Source organism: Piliocolobus tephrosceles, chromosome X (genome assembly GCF_002776525.5).
Source record: "Piliocolobus tephrosceles isolate RC106 chromosome X, ASM277652v3, whole genome shotgun sequence".
Lineage (NCBI taxonomy): Eukaryota > Metazoa > Chordata > Mammalia > Primates > Cercopithecidae > Piliocolobus > Piliocolobus tephrosceles.
Window position 1 is genome coordinate 95,037,039 of NC_045455.1, and position 15,512 is coordinate 95,052,550.

The 15,512-nt window shown below is 47.2% G+C and overlaps 2 protein-coding genes across 2 annotated transcripts in view; one reads left to right on the forward strand and one right to left on the reverse strand.

Annotated features, from left to right (window-relative positions):
* LATS2 (large tumor suppressor kinase 2) overlaps positions 1-15,512 on the reverse strand; it is a 97,879-nt gene that overhangs the window by 24,047 nt on the left and 58,320 nt on the right. The window lies entirely within an intron of this gene.
* Positions 7,894-8,931, forward strand: LOC111525290 (GTP-binding nuclear protein Ran-like). The gene has a single exon (XM_023190612.1). The coding sequence runs from the start codon at positions 8,206-8,208 to the stop codon at positions 8,590-8,592; it is 387 nt and encodes a 128-aa protein (XP_023046380.1). The 5' UTR covers positions 7,894-8,205; the 3' UTR covers positions 8,593-8,931.

Consider the following 15,512-nt stretch of genomic DNA (forward strand, 5'->3'; position numbering starts at 1 on the left):
TGCCTCAGCTTCCCTGGGATTACATGCATGCACCACCATACCTGGCTAATTTTTGTATTTTTAGTAGAGATGGGGTTTCACCACGTTGGCCAGGCTGGTCTCGAACTCCTGACCTCAGGTGATCCGCCTGCCTCAGCTTCCCAAGGTGCTGAGATTATAGGTATGAGCCACTGCGCCTGCGCTGATAGAAGATTCTGGATACTTTGAAGGCAGAACTGCTACGATTACTCACACTCCATATCAAATTCAGCAAAACCTAACATGGCATAAACTTCACGCCTCACAGTCTGGGGAGCCACAGTGGTTAGAAAATAAGAGTCTGATGGGCTCTTACCTGGAGCCTTTATCTGCTACCCTGTGGGCTATTCTTGCAGATTCATAAATATTCAATGAAAAATTATTTTGTCAGACTTGCTGCAGAATAGAAGCTAGTAGGGCTAAATACCATGGCACAAAGGGCGTGCCGAGGGGCCTGGCAGCCTCACTGCTTCTGGAAAGCAGTGACATGCACTGCAGTGGGCTATTCTCAGCTTGGGGTGGTGGCCCTGGACCTGACAGAGGGAATTCTTCCCACTCCATCGAAGCAGAGCTCCTCCAGAGGTTTCTGCCTCATGGCTAAAACAAAGAGATTGGGGAGGGATTGAGAAGGGCAAGACAAACTGAGGTGTCACTGCCGCTACTGACAGCTCTTGTAAAACTCCACTTCAGGTGTGTGAATTACATATGAATAAAGCAGTTTTGAACATCTATACCTTCGGTATCTTTCCCAAGAGATTTCTCCTCTTATATGTTGTTAACAAATTGGTGTTCACTTAAAACTGGACCTAACCACTATCAAGCCTGGAAAATGTGAGATTTGCCCATATGCTATCTGATATAGAAAGGACTGCAGAAGAGGCACTTTAACAAAATGGCGAGGTGGTTGAGGTGTGGGACACCTCAGGCCCTGCCAGTATCTTGAGGCTGGTCCTCTCAATTGCAAGGACCACACCCCAGCTCCAACGCTCCCCATGGGATGATCCAGGCCTCTGTTGCAGGTACATCACCATTTAATGGTCTTCTCTGCTGTCCCTCAGGGAAGCTGCCCTCACCCAGCTCTCCAGCTGCTGACCAGCTGCCAGGCAGCCCAGCATGGGCTCCTGACACACCCTCTGCTCTCCGGGCTTGGTCCCCCTCTAGTAGGCACAGGGCTTATGAGGACGGGTGGGAACTGGAAGATGTTCCTTCAATCTACTGCTCAGCTCTTAGCAAGGCAGGAGCTGGGCTCACAATGTCTAAGCAGAAGTATTTCACGTGCATTGCCATGTGAATGCAAGTAATTTAAATACAGTGACAATTATTATGTATGAGGGAAGGAATTTCCTATGGAGATCCTCCCCCACTCAGCCCTTCCTGGTAAGGAAGCATTTTTCAGGCCTTAGCAAAACCATATCCTACAGTTTTAACATTCCAACTATGAGGTTTGGCTGAAAAAGTAGAAACAAGCGCTCTGGCCCTATGGTGTCTGCGAGGGCCTCTGTCTGTGTCTGCCTGTCTCTCAGGCTTCCTCAGGTAACTTCCACTTCAGTCGTAGCTGACGCCTGTAATCCCGGCGCTTTGGGAGGCCAAGGTAGGATCGCTTGAGGCCAGGAATTGAAGACCAGCCTGGGCAAGACCCCCATCTTTGTAAAAAAGTAAGAAAATTAGCTGGGCATGGTGGCGGGTGCCTGTAGTTCCAGCTGCATGGGAGGCTGAGGCAGGAATCACTTGAACCTGGGAGGTGAAGGTTGCAGTGAGCTGAGATCATGACACTGCACTCCAGCCGGGGAGACAGAGCAAGAGAGCGTCTCAAAAATAAATAAATTAACTAATTAATTAAGCAAAAAGGAGGACTGAAGGGAGAAGAGGAAGAGAGGGGCCAGCTGGCTGGCAGAGGAGGCTGCACCGTCTGGCGGGATCCTGTGCTTCCTTGGAGGATTGCCAGCGGGCTGGTCTTCAAAATAATGTCTGACCCAAAGGCCTAGATTTTTTGACGAGAACATAGGAGCGGAGAGGCTGCAATTTCCAAAGGGTGTTCCAACTCCACCCCACGGACAGGCGCCTGGAAGAATGAGGCCCCTCCGGGCCCAGGGCTCCTCTACCGGCCCCACTGCGAGCCCCTCCCCAGAGCGCGGTGCTCCCGGCCCCATGACCTTGTCCATGCAGGCGAGGCGGGGCCGGTTCGACAACCCTGGGCTGGTGGGTAGAGGGCCATGACCTTGTCCACGCGGGGCGAGGACCGCAGCGACACTATGCACGCGGGGTGGGGGCCCTGGCGACCTTGTCCACGCAGGGCAGGGACCCTGGCGACCTTGCGCACGTGGAGCAGGGGCCCCGTGACACTGTCCACGACCTCGTCCACCTGAGTCAGGGGCCCGGCCACCTTGGGCCGGCGCAGCACGTGCCGTGTGCGAGCCAATTGTGACTGGAAAACAGGTGGAGGACAAGCGGAAGAAGCGGCCTTTGGAGTTTAAATGTCTGTGCGCTTGAGGAAAACGAGTCGCCACCTTGCAGGGATGCAGCGGAGGCTCCGGCCCCCGCAGTGGCGGCCTCCGACTGCTGGCGCGCTGCGGGCCCCCCAACCTTGGCACACCAGACACGCGCCCGGAGGACGGCTGCTGGGCACAAACAGGTATAAACATACGTCTTTTTGAAAGGAATGAAGAAATTTGGCATAATGTTTTGTTTTTGTTTTGTGTATTTTTTTTTTTTTTTTTTGAGACGGAGTCTCGCTCTGTCGCCCAGGCTGGAGTGCAGTGGCCGGATCTCAGCTCACTGCAAGCTCCGCCTCCCGGGTTCCCGCCATTCTCCTGCCTCAGCCTCCCGAGTAGCTGGGACCAAAGGACCCGCCACCTCGCCCGGCTAGTTTTTTGTATTTTTTTAGTAGAGGCGGGGTTTCACCGTGTTAGCCAGGATGGTCTCGATCTCCTGACCTCGTGATCCGCCCGTCTCGGCCTCCCAAAGTGCTGGGATTAAAGGCTTGAGCCACCGCGCCCGGCCTGTTTTGTGTATTTTTAAGGGCCATGCTAATCTCTGTATCGTTCCGATTTTCCTATCTGTGCTGTGCAAGTGAGCACCTTTTTTTTTTTTTTGACTTTTGCTCTGTCACCCAGGCTGAAGTGCAGTGGCTCGATCAGGGCTCATTGCAACCTGGCACCGCCAGGCTTAAGCAGCCTCCCATCTCAGCCCCCTGTAGTCAGGAACCAGTATGCTTGGCTAATTTTTAAAAAAAAAATTTATTTTTGTAGAGATGGGCTCTCACTGTAACCAGGCTGGTCTCAAACTCTGTAGGGCAAGCCATCCTCCCACCTCAGCCTCCTAAAATGCTAGGATTACAGACATGAGCCAGGGCGCCTGGCTTTAAATTTGTCCTAAAATAAAATGAACATGAAAAATCCTTGGTCTTGCCAATGATCACGAGACCAGCCTGGACAATGTGGCAAAACCTCATCTCTACTAAAAAAAAAAAAAAAAAAAATTAGCCAGGCGCAGCGGCACACACCTACATAGTCTAGCTACTAGGGAGGCTGGGGCAGGAGAATGACTTGATCCTGGGAGGCAGAGGTTGCAGTAAGTCAAGATCATGCCACTGCACTACAGTGTGGGCAACAGAGCAAGTCTCCATCAAAAACAAAACAAAACAAAAAAAGAAACACTGATAAAATAAAGAGCATTTTATAACTATTGTTAGCACCAAAATAAGGTCAATAATGATAAAGATAGGTTGGGTGTGGTGGCTCATGCCTATAATCCCAACACTTTGGGAGGCTGAGGCCGGCAGATCACAAAGTTACGAGATAGAGATCATCCTGGCTAACACTGTGAAACCCCATATCTACTAAAAATACAAAAAAATTAGCTGGGAGTGGTAGCATGCACCTGTAGTCCCAACTACTTGGGAGGCTGAGGCAGGAGAATCACTTGAACCCGGGAGGCGGAGGTTGCAATTGAGCCAAGATTGTGCCACTGCACTCCAGCCTGGGTGACAGAGCAAGACTCTGTCTCAAAAATAATAAAGTAATAATAAAGATAAATGGGCTGGTAAAACTATTCTTGGTCATGTATAAACCAAAAATATTCAGGGGTGAATATTTATTATCAAAAGTTATTACATTTTTTGTATCCTGACTTAACAATTTTACTTCTTGAAATTTATCCTCAGGCTAAAATAATTCAGTTTTTAAAAAATGATTTCTATAATCATGTCTGTCAGATTTAGCTATAATACATCAGCCCCTGACATAGTAAAGTGTGGGATGGGAGTTAGAGGCCACGTGGCCACTACTAAACAATAATTATAATTAATATAGTTCTCAGAATACACTTACCACAGCCAGAAATAATACTTTCTATAAGTAAAACTCTAACAAATCTACCACTGTTCTAGATGCTGAGTATGTAGCAAAAATAGGCAAAAACAAAATAGGCAACTTTCAATAGTGTAAACAACATGAAAAAATGTTGATCGTATAAAATGTTATGTCTCTTAGTAACTATGTACACAAATCAGTTATGCCTATGAACGAGGGCTTAATTAGAACATGAAAAATTGAAGTATGACTTAATTTTACGATGAAAGAACAATAATTTCTTTTTGTTAAAGAGAGCATGACAATAAGATGCTTACACATATATCAGATTCCATTACAACAAAACTGCTTATACTATTTAGCTACATAATTGTGGACAGATCACAAAAATTCTCCGGATCAGTTGTGTCCAATAAAATGGCAAGATATGAATATATAAGTTAATCCCAAAGTTCCTTTTATCTGTAAAATTCCAGGATTTTGAGGGATGTTTGCTAACACAAGACTTAATTTTTGTCACAGTTGAGATAGGTGAACAGAGTTGAGCACAATCCACAGAAACCTAACCAAAAATTCCCTTTTAGTTCACACACACACACACGCGTGCGCACACACAAGGCATGGTTTCGGGGGTCCTGGATCCCATATTTCTAGTCATGTGTAACAGTGTCACACACACGCACACACAAGGCATGGTTTCAGGGGTCCTGGATCCCATATTTCTAGTCATGTGTAACAGTGCTGCCAAAAAACGGGCACTAATAATTTCTCCCATCCCTGTATGTACAGGCTGCAGCTCCCAGTACGAAGCGGAATCTACTTCCCCTCCCCTTGAATGTTGGCTGGCCTGTGATTTGCTCTATCAATGGAATGAAGCACAAGTGCTGCTGTGCAAGTTCTGAGCCTCACCCTTAAGAAACCTGGCTGCTTCCATTTTCACTCCTCAGATCCCACCGTGGCTGGAGACAGATCCAGTTAACTGTGTTGCAGTTCCAACCCATGAGTGAAGCCCTCTTGGGTATTCAGCCCCAGCCAAGTTCCCCGTGGAATTTGCTACATGGAACCCCAGCAGATACCACATGGAGCAGAAGAACTGCCCAGCTGAGCACAGCCAACTCACAGAGCCATAAGAAATAATAAGCCATTATTTTGCTGGCACACACCTGTAGTCCCAGTTACTCAGGAGGCTAAAGCAGAAGAATTGCTTGAACCTGGCAGATGGAGGTTGCAGTGAGCTGAGATCGCACCACTGCACTCCAGCCTGGGCGACAGAGTGAGACTCTGTCTCAAAAAATAGTAATAATAAAATAATAACAAATGTAAAAAGTCATTATTTTTAAGTCACTAAAAATTCTGGGATGGTCTGGGATGTTGGTTACACAACAGGAGATAATTGATAACTGGCTCTACTTTGCTCTCTGCTATGTATAATCTGGACAAATGCCCATCTTCTAAAACATTAATTAATTAACTTTTTTTTTTTTGTTTTTTTGAGAGAGGGTCTCACTCTTGTTGCACAGGCTGGAGTGCAGTGGTGTGAAAAACAACTCACTGCAGCCTTGACTCCGCAGGCTCAGGTGATTCTCCCACTTCAGCCTCCAGAGTAGTTGGGACTACAGGTGCACACCACCACACCCAGCTAATTTTCTGTATTTTTAAGTAGAGATGGGGTTTCACCATGTTGCTCAGGATGGTCTGGAACTCCTGAGCTCAAGCCATCTGCCTGCCTCAGCCTCCCAAACTGCAGGGATTAAAGGTGTGAGCCATGGTGCCTGGCTATTTTTAAAAAATTTATAATTTATTTTTTAGAGACAGGGTCTTGCTCTGCCACCCAGGCTGAAGTCCAGTGGTGCAATCAAAGCTCACTCCAGCCTCTAAGTCCTGGGCTCAAACTTCCTGCCTTAGCCTCCCAACTAGTTAGGATTACAGGTGCAGGCAATCACACCTGGCTAACTTTATTCTTTAATTTCTTTTTCATTTTTAGAGACAGGGTCCCACTATATTGCCCAGGCTGGTCTCCAACTCCTGGCCTCAAGCAAACCTCCCCACCTCGGACTCCCAAAGTGTTGGGATTATAGGCATGAGCCACTGCACCCGGCCTATTTTATCTTAAATTCTGAGTGGTTTGGTCTCCTCAGCTTTTGTCCAAATAAAATCAATTGTTGTTAAGATCATAAAGTTTTCCAAAAAGTTAAATTTTCAAATAGGTAAGATGACAATTATTAACAAAGATTTAACAAAATGCTTAGAAATAATATTTCTTCAAAAAATGAGATTGTTCCATTATTGATTGCTGGTGTGACAGTGAATTTTAAGAACCTAAATAATATATTTTTAAAAATTTATTATCATTATTTTTGAGAGGGGTCTTGCTCTGCTCTGTCGCTCAGAGTTCGGGCTGGAGTGCAGTGGCCCAATCTCTGGTCACTGCAAATCCTGCCTCCTAGGTCCAAGCGATCCTCCTACCTCAGCCTCCTGAGTAGCTGGGACTACTACAGTTGCGCCACCACATACAACGAATTTTTGTCTTTATTTATTTTTTTATTTTTTTCTTCTTTTTAAAAGACAGAGTCTTGCTCTGTTGCCCAGCCTGGAGTGCAGTGGCACGATCTTGGCTCAATGCAACTTCCACTTCCCGGGCTCAAGCAGTCCTCCCGCCTCAGCCTCTTAAGTAGCTGGGGATATAGGCGCCTGCCACCACACCTGGCTAACTTTTGTATTTTTAGTAGAGATGGGGTTTCATCATGTTGGCCAGGCTGGTCTTGATCTCCTGACTTCAAGTGATCCAGCCACCTTGGTCTCCCAAAGTGCTGGGAATACATGCATAAGCCACTGCACCTGGCCTAATTTTTGTCTTTTTGGTAGAGACAGGGTTTCACCATGTTGCCCAAGCTGGTCTCGAACTCCTGGGCTCAAGCGATCTGTCCATCTCAGCCTCCCAAAATGCTGGGATTACAGGCATGAGCCACTACGCCTGGTCAGGAATGTCTTTTTAAATAATTTTATATCTTTTAAGGCTCTAAAGTAAATAATTGTTTGGGTTAATATTTGACTACAAAATTACTTTTATTAATGTTTAATGTTTAAATGCTTTTGTTCTTAAAGTGTGCTAAACTCTTAGCTATGGCTATTATTACTAGGTCAAATCTCCCTGTGAGAAAAACATACTCCAACTTAAAAAAGTAGCGCACAAAGACACTTTAAAATGAATATAACATACAAAAGAACATAACATTCAAAAGCACTTTAAAATGCTTCTGTAATGGTGGCCGGGCACAGTGGCTCACGCCTCACCAACCCAGCACTTTGGGAGGCTGAGGCAGGTGAATCACCTGAGGTCAGGAGTTTGAGACCAGCCTGACCAACATGGTGAAACCCCGTCACTAATAAAAATACAAAATTAGCCAGGCATGGTGGTGCATGCCTGTAATCCCAGCTACTTGGGGGGCTGAGGCAGGAGAATCACTTGAACCTGGGAGGCGGAGGCTGCAGTGAGCTGAGATCACGCCATTGCACTCTAGCCTGGGCAACAAGAGTGAAACACTGTCTCAACTTTAAAAAAAAAAAAAGCTGAGTCGGATGGGCGCGGAGACGCTTCTGGAAGGAACGCCGCGATGGCTGCGCAGGGAGAGCCCAGGTCCAGTTCAAACTTGTATTGATTGGTGATGGTGGTACTGGAAAAACGACCTTCGTGAAACGTCATTTGACTGGTGAATTTGAGAAGAAGTATGTAGCCACCTTGGGTGTTGAGGTTCATCCCCTAGTGTTCCACACCAACAGAGGACCTATTAAATTCAATGTATGGGACACAGCCGGCCAGGAGAAATTTGGCGGACTGAGAGATGGCTATTATATCCAAGCCCAGTGTGCCATCATAATGTTTGACGTAACATCGAGAGTTACTTACAAGAATGTGCCTAACTGGCATAGAGATCTGGTACGAGTGTGTGAAAATATCCCCATTGTGTTGTGTGGCAACAAAGTGGATATTAAGGACAGGAAAGTGAAGGCGAAATCCATTGTCTTCCACCGAAAGAAGAATCTTCAGTACTACGACATTTCTGCCAAAAGTAACTACAACTTTGAAAAGCCCTTCCTCTGGCTTGCTAGGAAGCTCATTGGAGACCCTAACTTGGAATTTGTTGCCATGCCTGCTCTTGCCCCACCGGAAGTTGTCATGGACCCAGCTTTGGCAGCACAGTATGAGCACGACTTAGAGGTTGCTCAGACAACTGCTCTCCCGGATGAGGATGATGACCTGTGAGAATGGAGCTGGAGCCCAGCGTCAGAAGTCTAGCTTTATAGGCAGCTGTCCTGTGATGTCAGCAGTGTGCCACCTCATTATTATCTAGCTAAGCGGAACATGTGCTTCATCTTTGGGATGCTGAAGGAGATGAGTGGGCTTCGGAGTGAATGTGGCAGTTTAAAAAATACCTTCATTGTTTGGACCTGCATATTTAGCTGTTTTGGAACGCAGTTGATTCCTTGAGTTTCAAATATAAGACTGCTACAGTCACATCACAATATTCAGTGGTGAAATCTTGTTTGTTACTGTCATTCCCATTCCTTTTCGTTTAGAATCAGAATAAAGTTGTATTTCAAAAAAAAAAAAGCTTCTGTAATGGAAGGGAGAATCAAACTTTAACAGTATACATCCTGTTCAGTCCTAGTGTTTTGTACAGCATTGCTGGGCACTGACCAGCACACGTGTGTGTCGGCATGAACTTGCGTGTGCACACAGCATGCTGTTCTGGGCGTAGGAAACCAGCACTGCAGTGGGCTTCCTGGCCCCCTGCCTCCAACCTGGCAGGCACACGTCTGCTTCGGCAGGAAGCGCTTTGCTCTAATAGCACCATGGGGCTGTTCAACAGTATCCCGAATCCAAGGGGTCTGTGAGCCAAGCCCAATATGAGATTGCACAAGAGCTTCATGAGGAAAGATTTTCTGTCTCCTTCCAAAACCTATACCAACGAGGACATTGCTGTTTTAAAGGACAACCGGTACACTAAAATTTGGTTTGTACAAGCCACCAGGAAAATAAGCACATAAAATCCACAGGGGGAGTCGTCATGCGCCAGGCCATGAGCACGACTCCAAGGGACAGAGACCAGGTCCAGCATTCTGAACGCTTGGGGAAAGAAGCATAGCCAGGAAGCCTTCAGCAGAGAGCACAGGAATGGGATACTCCATGGGAAGGACCATGGTGGTCCCACAGAAGATGCAATTCTAGGAAAATTCTGGGAACCATCAGTCAAGAGGGCTTGGCATCATGACTAGGTAGAGGCCCATGTTTTCCCAACACAAAAGGCAGCCCAACACTAAGTCAGAGAGATGCCCACTTTAAAAGAATGAGCTGAAGGTGGTCAGATGGAGGGCAGGGCTGGGGCTGGCGTAGGACTCAAAAGGAGGCTCAACAAACTGCCTGGTGAACAGAAAAGATTGCACACAGAGAAACTGGAGAAAGAAGATCACTTGACCTTGACAGGGTGTAGTGTAAGCCAGAGGGATGCTGGGACCCAGAGCTGGCCTCTGGCACTCCTCCTGGGCAGGGCTCATGCTGGCCAGGGCTACATTGACCCAGGAAGAAGTGGGGCTTTCTCTGCCTTCCAAGGTAGGTTCAGGTCCAGGGTCATAAAAGGGCTTGCCCAGTTCATCTGCAAGCTTCATTGTGAACTTCCAGTGTTTTTTCTGACAGGAAGAGTGATAAGATACGGGTAAGACAAAGGCCTGTCTGCTGGAACTCTAGCAGCAGAATTAAGAAAGGAATTAGTTGGGGTTTTCATTCACACTCTTGCTGGCAACACTACCTTAGGAGGAAAAAGGTCTTCATAAAGGAAAGGAAAACCTGTAATCCCAGCGCTTTGGGAGGCCAAGGCAGGAGAATCACGTGAGGCCAGGAGTTGGAGGCTGCAGCGAACTGTGTGCCACTGCACTCCAGCCTGGGTGACAGAGTGAGACCCCTACTCTATTTAAAAAAAAAAAAAGGAGGCTGGGAGCGGTGACTCACGCCTGTAATCCCAGTACTTTGGGAGGCTGAGTACTTTGACCACCTGAGGACAGGAGTTCGAGACCAGCCTGACCAACATGGAGAAACCCCGTCTCTACTAAAAATACAAAATTAGCCAGGCGTGGTGGCACATGTCTATAATCCCAGCTACTTGGGAGGCTGAGGCAGGAGAATTGCTTGAACCCAGGAGGCAGAGGTTGTGATGAGCCAAGATCAAGCCATTACACTACAGCCTGGGCAACAAGAGCGAAAGTACATTTCAAAAAAAAAAAAGAAAAGGAAAAAGAAAAGGATTCAGTTTCTGCCTCAGCTTATAATGTGTGAGGGAGGAAAAAAAAAAAAAATCACAGCAAGCAAGGTGGTGGGCCAGAGCCTGCGAGAGGCTGGAAAAGCTGTCATTAGTGAGCAGAGAAGACCAGGCCCAAGACACAGGGGCAGCTCTCATAGGTGGCCACCCTCCGGCCCTGGTCTCCAGCGCCCACCGTGTACATCCTTGAAAAAAGCGAGTCAACAGCCAGCTTAGCCCTACAGAGACTTCTTGTGCCACCGAAGTTACATGCTATGATGAGACTGAGTTTATAAAGGACTAACTTGTACCATAATTGAGCATTAAAAGTTAGCCAAAAAATAAGTCAGAATCATCAGAGCTGAAGCATGAACAGCTTAAATGTGACTCTGGAAAAGCAGACTTTTTCTGTTTGGGCTCCAAGCCACTACCTGGCTCCTGAAATTAAGTAGGCTGAATATGTGTGAAGACGCTGCTCTTCACTTCCAGACGAAGGCTGCCTGGAAAATTCTGCCGTTGTCTCCATCAGAAAGATCCACTTACTCGACAATGGCACATAGGCCTGCCTCACTGCACACACCTGTCTCCGACTGTGGGACTTCAGGAGAGTAGCTGTGCATGTTTGGGGAGTTTCTGAGAGTAGCTGTGCACGTCTGGGGGCTCTGGGGCTGTCTGTGCCTCCCACAGCTCGCTCTGCTGGAGATAGGCAGCCCGTGAGTGCCCAGGGAAGGGGGCATTTCGATGCATTGCTTCCCTGTGGTTATTTTTAAAATGCTGTCAAGTAGGTTGGAAGATCTGGCAAATCACGGGTTCACCCAGGAAAGAAGACAGTAACCTGCTCCTTTCACAAAATGCCCTCAAAGAGTCACTGACAAGGTAATTTGGTAAAGTATACAAATATTTTAGTTATGAAGTATGGTAGCAAAAAGTGAAATTTCCTGACTATGCAGTATTTATGTATTTTTCTGAAAAAGCTACAGTGTAACTTTGAAATAGATACATATTATGGGTTTAATTTTTAAGTTATATTTCCAAAGGCTGAGAATCTCTGTAACAAGTTTCCATTTTCCAACAATGCTTTAAAATCCAACCGTTTTGTTTAAAACTTGGCTGTTACCCACCAGTTAGAATTTATTCTTTTAGTCTATGTTTCTGACAGTGGAACGTCAGGGCATGCATCCTCCAAACTGATTGTAAACCAGCAGGCTTTTTCTTTCTAAAAGCCAAAAATTGTGTCTACAGACACAGCCTGTTTTCCAGGCACTGAGATCTAAGGAGGCTGAGCCAATCATCAGGTTTCTTCCAATCAGAACCAAAGATAAGGGAAGGAGTAGTTAGTCGTAGGGGATATATATACACACATTTTGAGATGGAGTCTTGCTCTGTGGCCCCAGGCTGGAGTGCAGTGGCGCAATCTTGGCTCACTGCAGCCTCCACCTCCCTGGTTCAAGCGATCCGCCGGCCTCAGCCTCCTGAGTAGCTGGAATTACAGATGTGCGTCATCACACCCAACTAATTTTTGTACCTTTAGTAGAGACAGGGTTTGCCATGTTGGCCAGGCTGGTCTCCAACTCCTGACCTCAAGTGATCCACCAGTCTCAGCCTCCCAAAGCGTTGGGATTACAGGCGCGAGCCACCGTGCCCAGCCCTGACTTCTGTTTTAAAAGGCCCACTCTAGCTCCACCGTGGGGAGCCAGGTACAAGGGGAGAGGTGGGCGAGGAGCTGACAGGCCAGCAGGACGCCGCAGAGGCGCAGTGGTGCTGGCTGCTGCATTGCCAGCTACTGTGGGACAGACACTCGGGTGGGCGCTGCATGCAGGGGTGGGCGCTGCATCCAGGGGTGGGCGGCTCTCCCAGGACTTCTGGGGTTCTCAAGAGGTGCCCCCTGCTCTCACAGGACCTCTTTGTCTCCTGCTGCTCCAGACTACAGCCTTGGGCGGGGGGGGGGGGGGGGGGGCGCCGCGGGGGGGGGGGGGGGGGGGGGGGTCTCTCTCTCAGCAGGGAGGGGCAGCCCGCTGGGCGGTGTTGGTAGAATGACTTCAGACTGAGACACTAACAGCCAGGAGCCATGCGCGTGGTCCTTCCTTCTCATAGTTACTCCACGTAGGTATTTATGTTTCACCAGGAGACTGGGGCTCAGAGACGTAACCATCCCCCAAGTTCATAAAAGCAGTGGTACAGTCTGAATTCAAAACTTAGTCACAAGCAGCCCAATGTCACCAGCAATCATAGAGCTTCACTGAAAAAAATAAGGGAGCATTTCACACCCATTAGATTGGCAAATACTTTAAATGTCTGACAACAGCAAGTGTTGGCAAAGTGAGAGAGACACTGCATTTTGATAAAACTGAGGAAAGGTGTGTAAATTTGTACAATCACACAGGAGAATATTTTGACCTATCTAGTAAAGTTAAAGATGCTGAAATCCTACAACCAAGATTCCACTTCCACCCCCTAGGTAAGTTCCCCAACTATGTAAGAGGAGACATAAAGAAGAATACTCATTGTACTCATGTCTGTAGTGGAAAACTGGAAACTATCTAAATGTCCCTCACCAGGAAATCGCAAAACCCATAATGCATGAAAAAAGTACGTTGCTAAATTACGTTGTATAGAGTTTTGACAGTATAACAAAGGCCCAGGTTGTTCGTCCCACCACCCAGGTTCTTTCTTCTCAGTCTTGCCCCCTTGTCCTGCCAGCGATTTGGGCCAGAAACTGAGTGCATATTCGCTGTGTCTGGCAAACAGGAACTGCTCAGTCTGGTGTGGTGAGTGATGAATGAACGAACGAACAAATGAATGAATGAATGAAGAAGCAAATGTGCAAAGGCACAGCTCTTTCCTGCGTTTGCTCCCCCACCACGTGGTCAGCTCTTGGACGGCAGGAGCAAGCATGCTGCCCGTCTCACTTGGAGCACCTGCAAAGTGCTGAACAGCCATCCCTCCGGGACACCTGCTCCTCTCCTCTCCTCTCAGAAGCTTTGCAGAAACTGTTCCTGCAAATTGAATCCAATTTGCTGCTGGACCATTGGTCCCAAACGATTCCTACTCTTAGCGCCCAGCGAGTCATGTCTGGGAATTTATACTTATCCTAAGGGTAAGCTAAAACAATTAACAGACTGTTAAGTAAAAACACAACAACAAAAATGTAGGTAACAAACACATATATGTGGGATTTCCAGGTCTATGTGGTGCATCAGCCACACCAAATCACTCTTATTATTCTTAATTTTTCATCATAGCTGTTACGTAACAATCACAGTGTAAGAAGAAAATTCAATACCTCTTAAAATACAGAAACCAGATGGAGGAACAGCTCCTACCTCCACATAACAGACAACAATACACCAAGTGCACGCTGTGAGCCCACAGGGCAGTGAGGAGGAGGTATGGGTGGAAAAAGAGGCCTCCCTGGAGGTCTATATGAGATCACCTGGGTCCTCAGGTGTCTCCAGGCCCCCACCCCAACACCAAATCAGACTATAACCCAGTGAGAGCAGACAGCACAGAAATAACACAAAAGGGCCGGGCATGGTGTCTCATGCCTGTAATCCCTGCATTTTGGGAGGGCGAGGCGGACAGCTCGCCTAAGGTCAGGTGTTCAAGACCAGCCTGGCCAACATGGTGAAACCCTGTCTCTATTGAAAATACAAAAATGAGCCGAGCGTGGTGGTGTGTGCCTGTAATCCCAGCTACTCAGGAGGCTGAGGCATGAGAATCAGTTGAATCTGGGAGGTGGAGGTCGCAGTGAGCCAAGATTGTACCGCTGCACTCCAGCGTAAGCCATGGAGTGAGACTCCATCAAAAAAAAAAAAAAAACCCCACAAAGGAATAACACAGAGGGTTAAGTGAGCATGGAAGTACTAAATCAACCACACTGGCTTCAACCCTCCTCCCGTGCCAACCTCCCACACACCCTGCAGATCTGAAGATCTCTGGTAAAACCGAAGGGCCCCAGGGACAAGCCTCCAGACCCAGACACTGGTGGGTGCTCAGTGAAGCCTCTGGCCCTCCACCTGGTCACCCTACAGCAAATCCCCCACTCTACAGGCCCCACCCGATAGTCCTTCCAATCAGCTTTCAGTACATCACTCCCAAACGTGAACAGCCAAGAGTGCTGAATATTCAAGGAAGTTTTCCAAACAAAGCCGGAACAAACAAAAAATCAAACAGTGCATATAACATGACTATGTTTTCATAAAATTACAGCATTAAAAAAAGCACTGTCAAAGACACTGTGAACTCTGGAAGAGCCAGTCCCTCAAGATGAATCCTGAGCAGCTAACTGGGCCTGAGTTCAAACTAGAACCAAGTGGCCATTTGCTGACTAGCAGTCACACAGGTATTTTGAATTCCTGGAAAACCCACACCTCTGCTTAACTTTGGGACTTTCACAGCTGCCTGTTCCTGTTTACCCTGCCTGAACCAATCAATAGGGTGTGACCAATCAGAGCCCAGCAAACATCAACCAATCAGAACTAAGCAAGTTTGACTCCTTCATTTGCATAAGTGGACTTGAGTGAGAACACGGACAGAAACTTTATAAAACACAAACACTCCTTAGATTCTCTAGAATGTACCTTCAGTTTACACTGAAGGCTGTAGCTCCCTGGTTTGCAAACTGCTCACTGGAGTAAAGACTTTTTAAATTCCTTTCCAGAAAACTTTTGTTCACACATATATCAACACGGTAATCGTAGGTTCCTCATAGTGATGGTGGCATGATGATTTTTGCAGAGATGCGTGCCAATTAACCATCAAATCATCTTGTATCAGGACCATGGCCCTTCCTACCTCCTCCCATCTGTTTCTTGGCTGCTATTTTGAAATACTTGCTTTTCCTCACTTGTCCTGAATCAAAAACGGAAACTAGCTTCTAAAGACGGTGAGT

Bases quoted from the DNA above. Each gene is read 5' to 3' on its own strand.
- LOC111525290 (XM_023190612.1), top strand. From the start codon at position 8,206: ATGTTTGACGTAACATCGAGAGTTACTTACAAGAATGTGCCTAACTGG.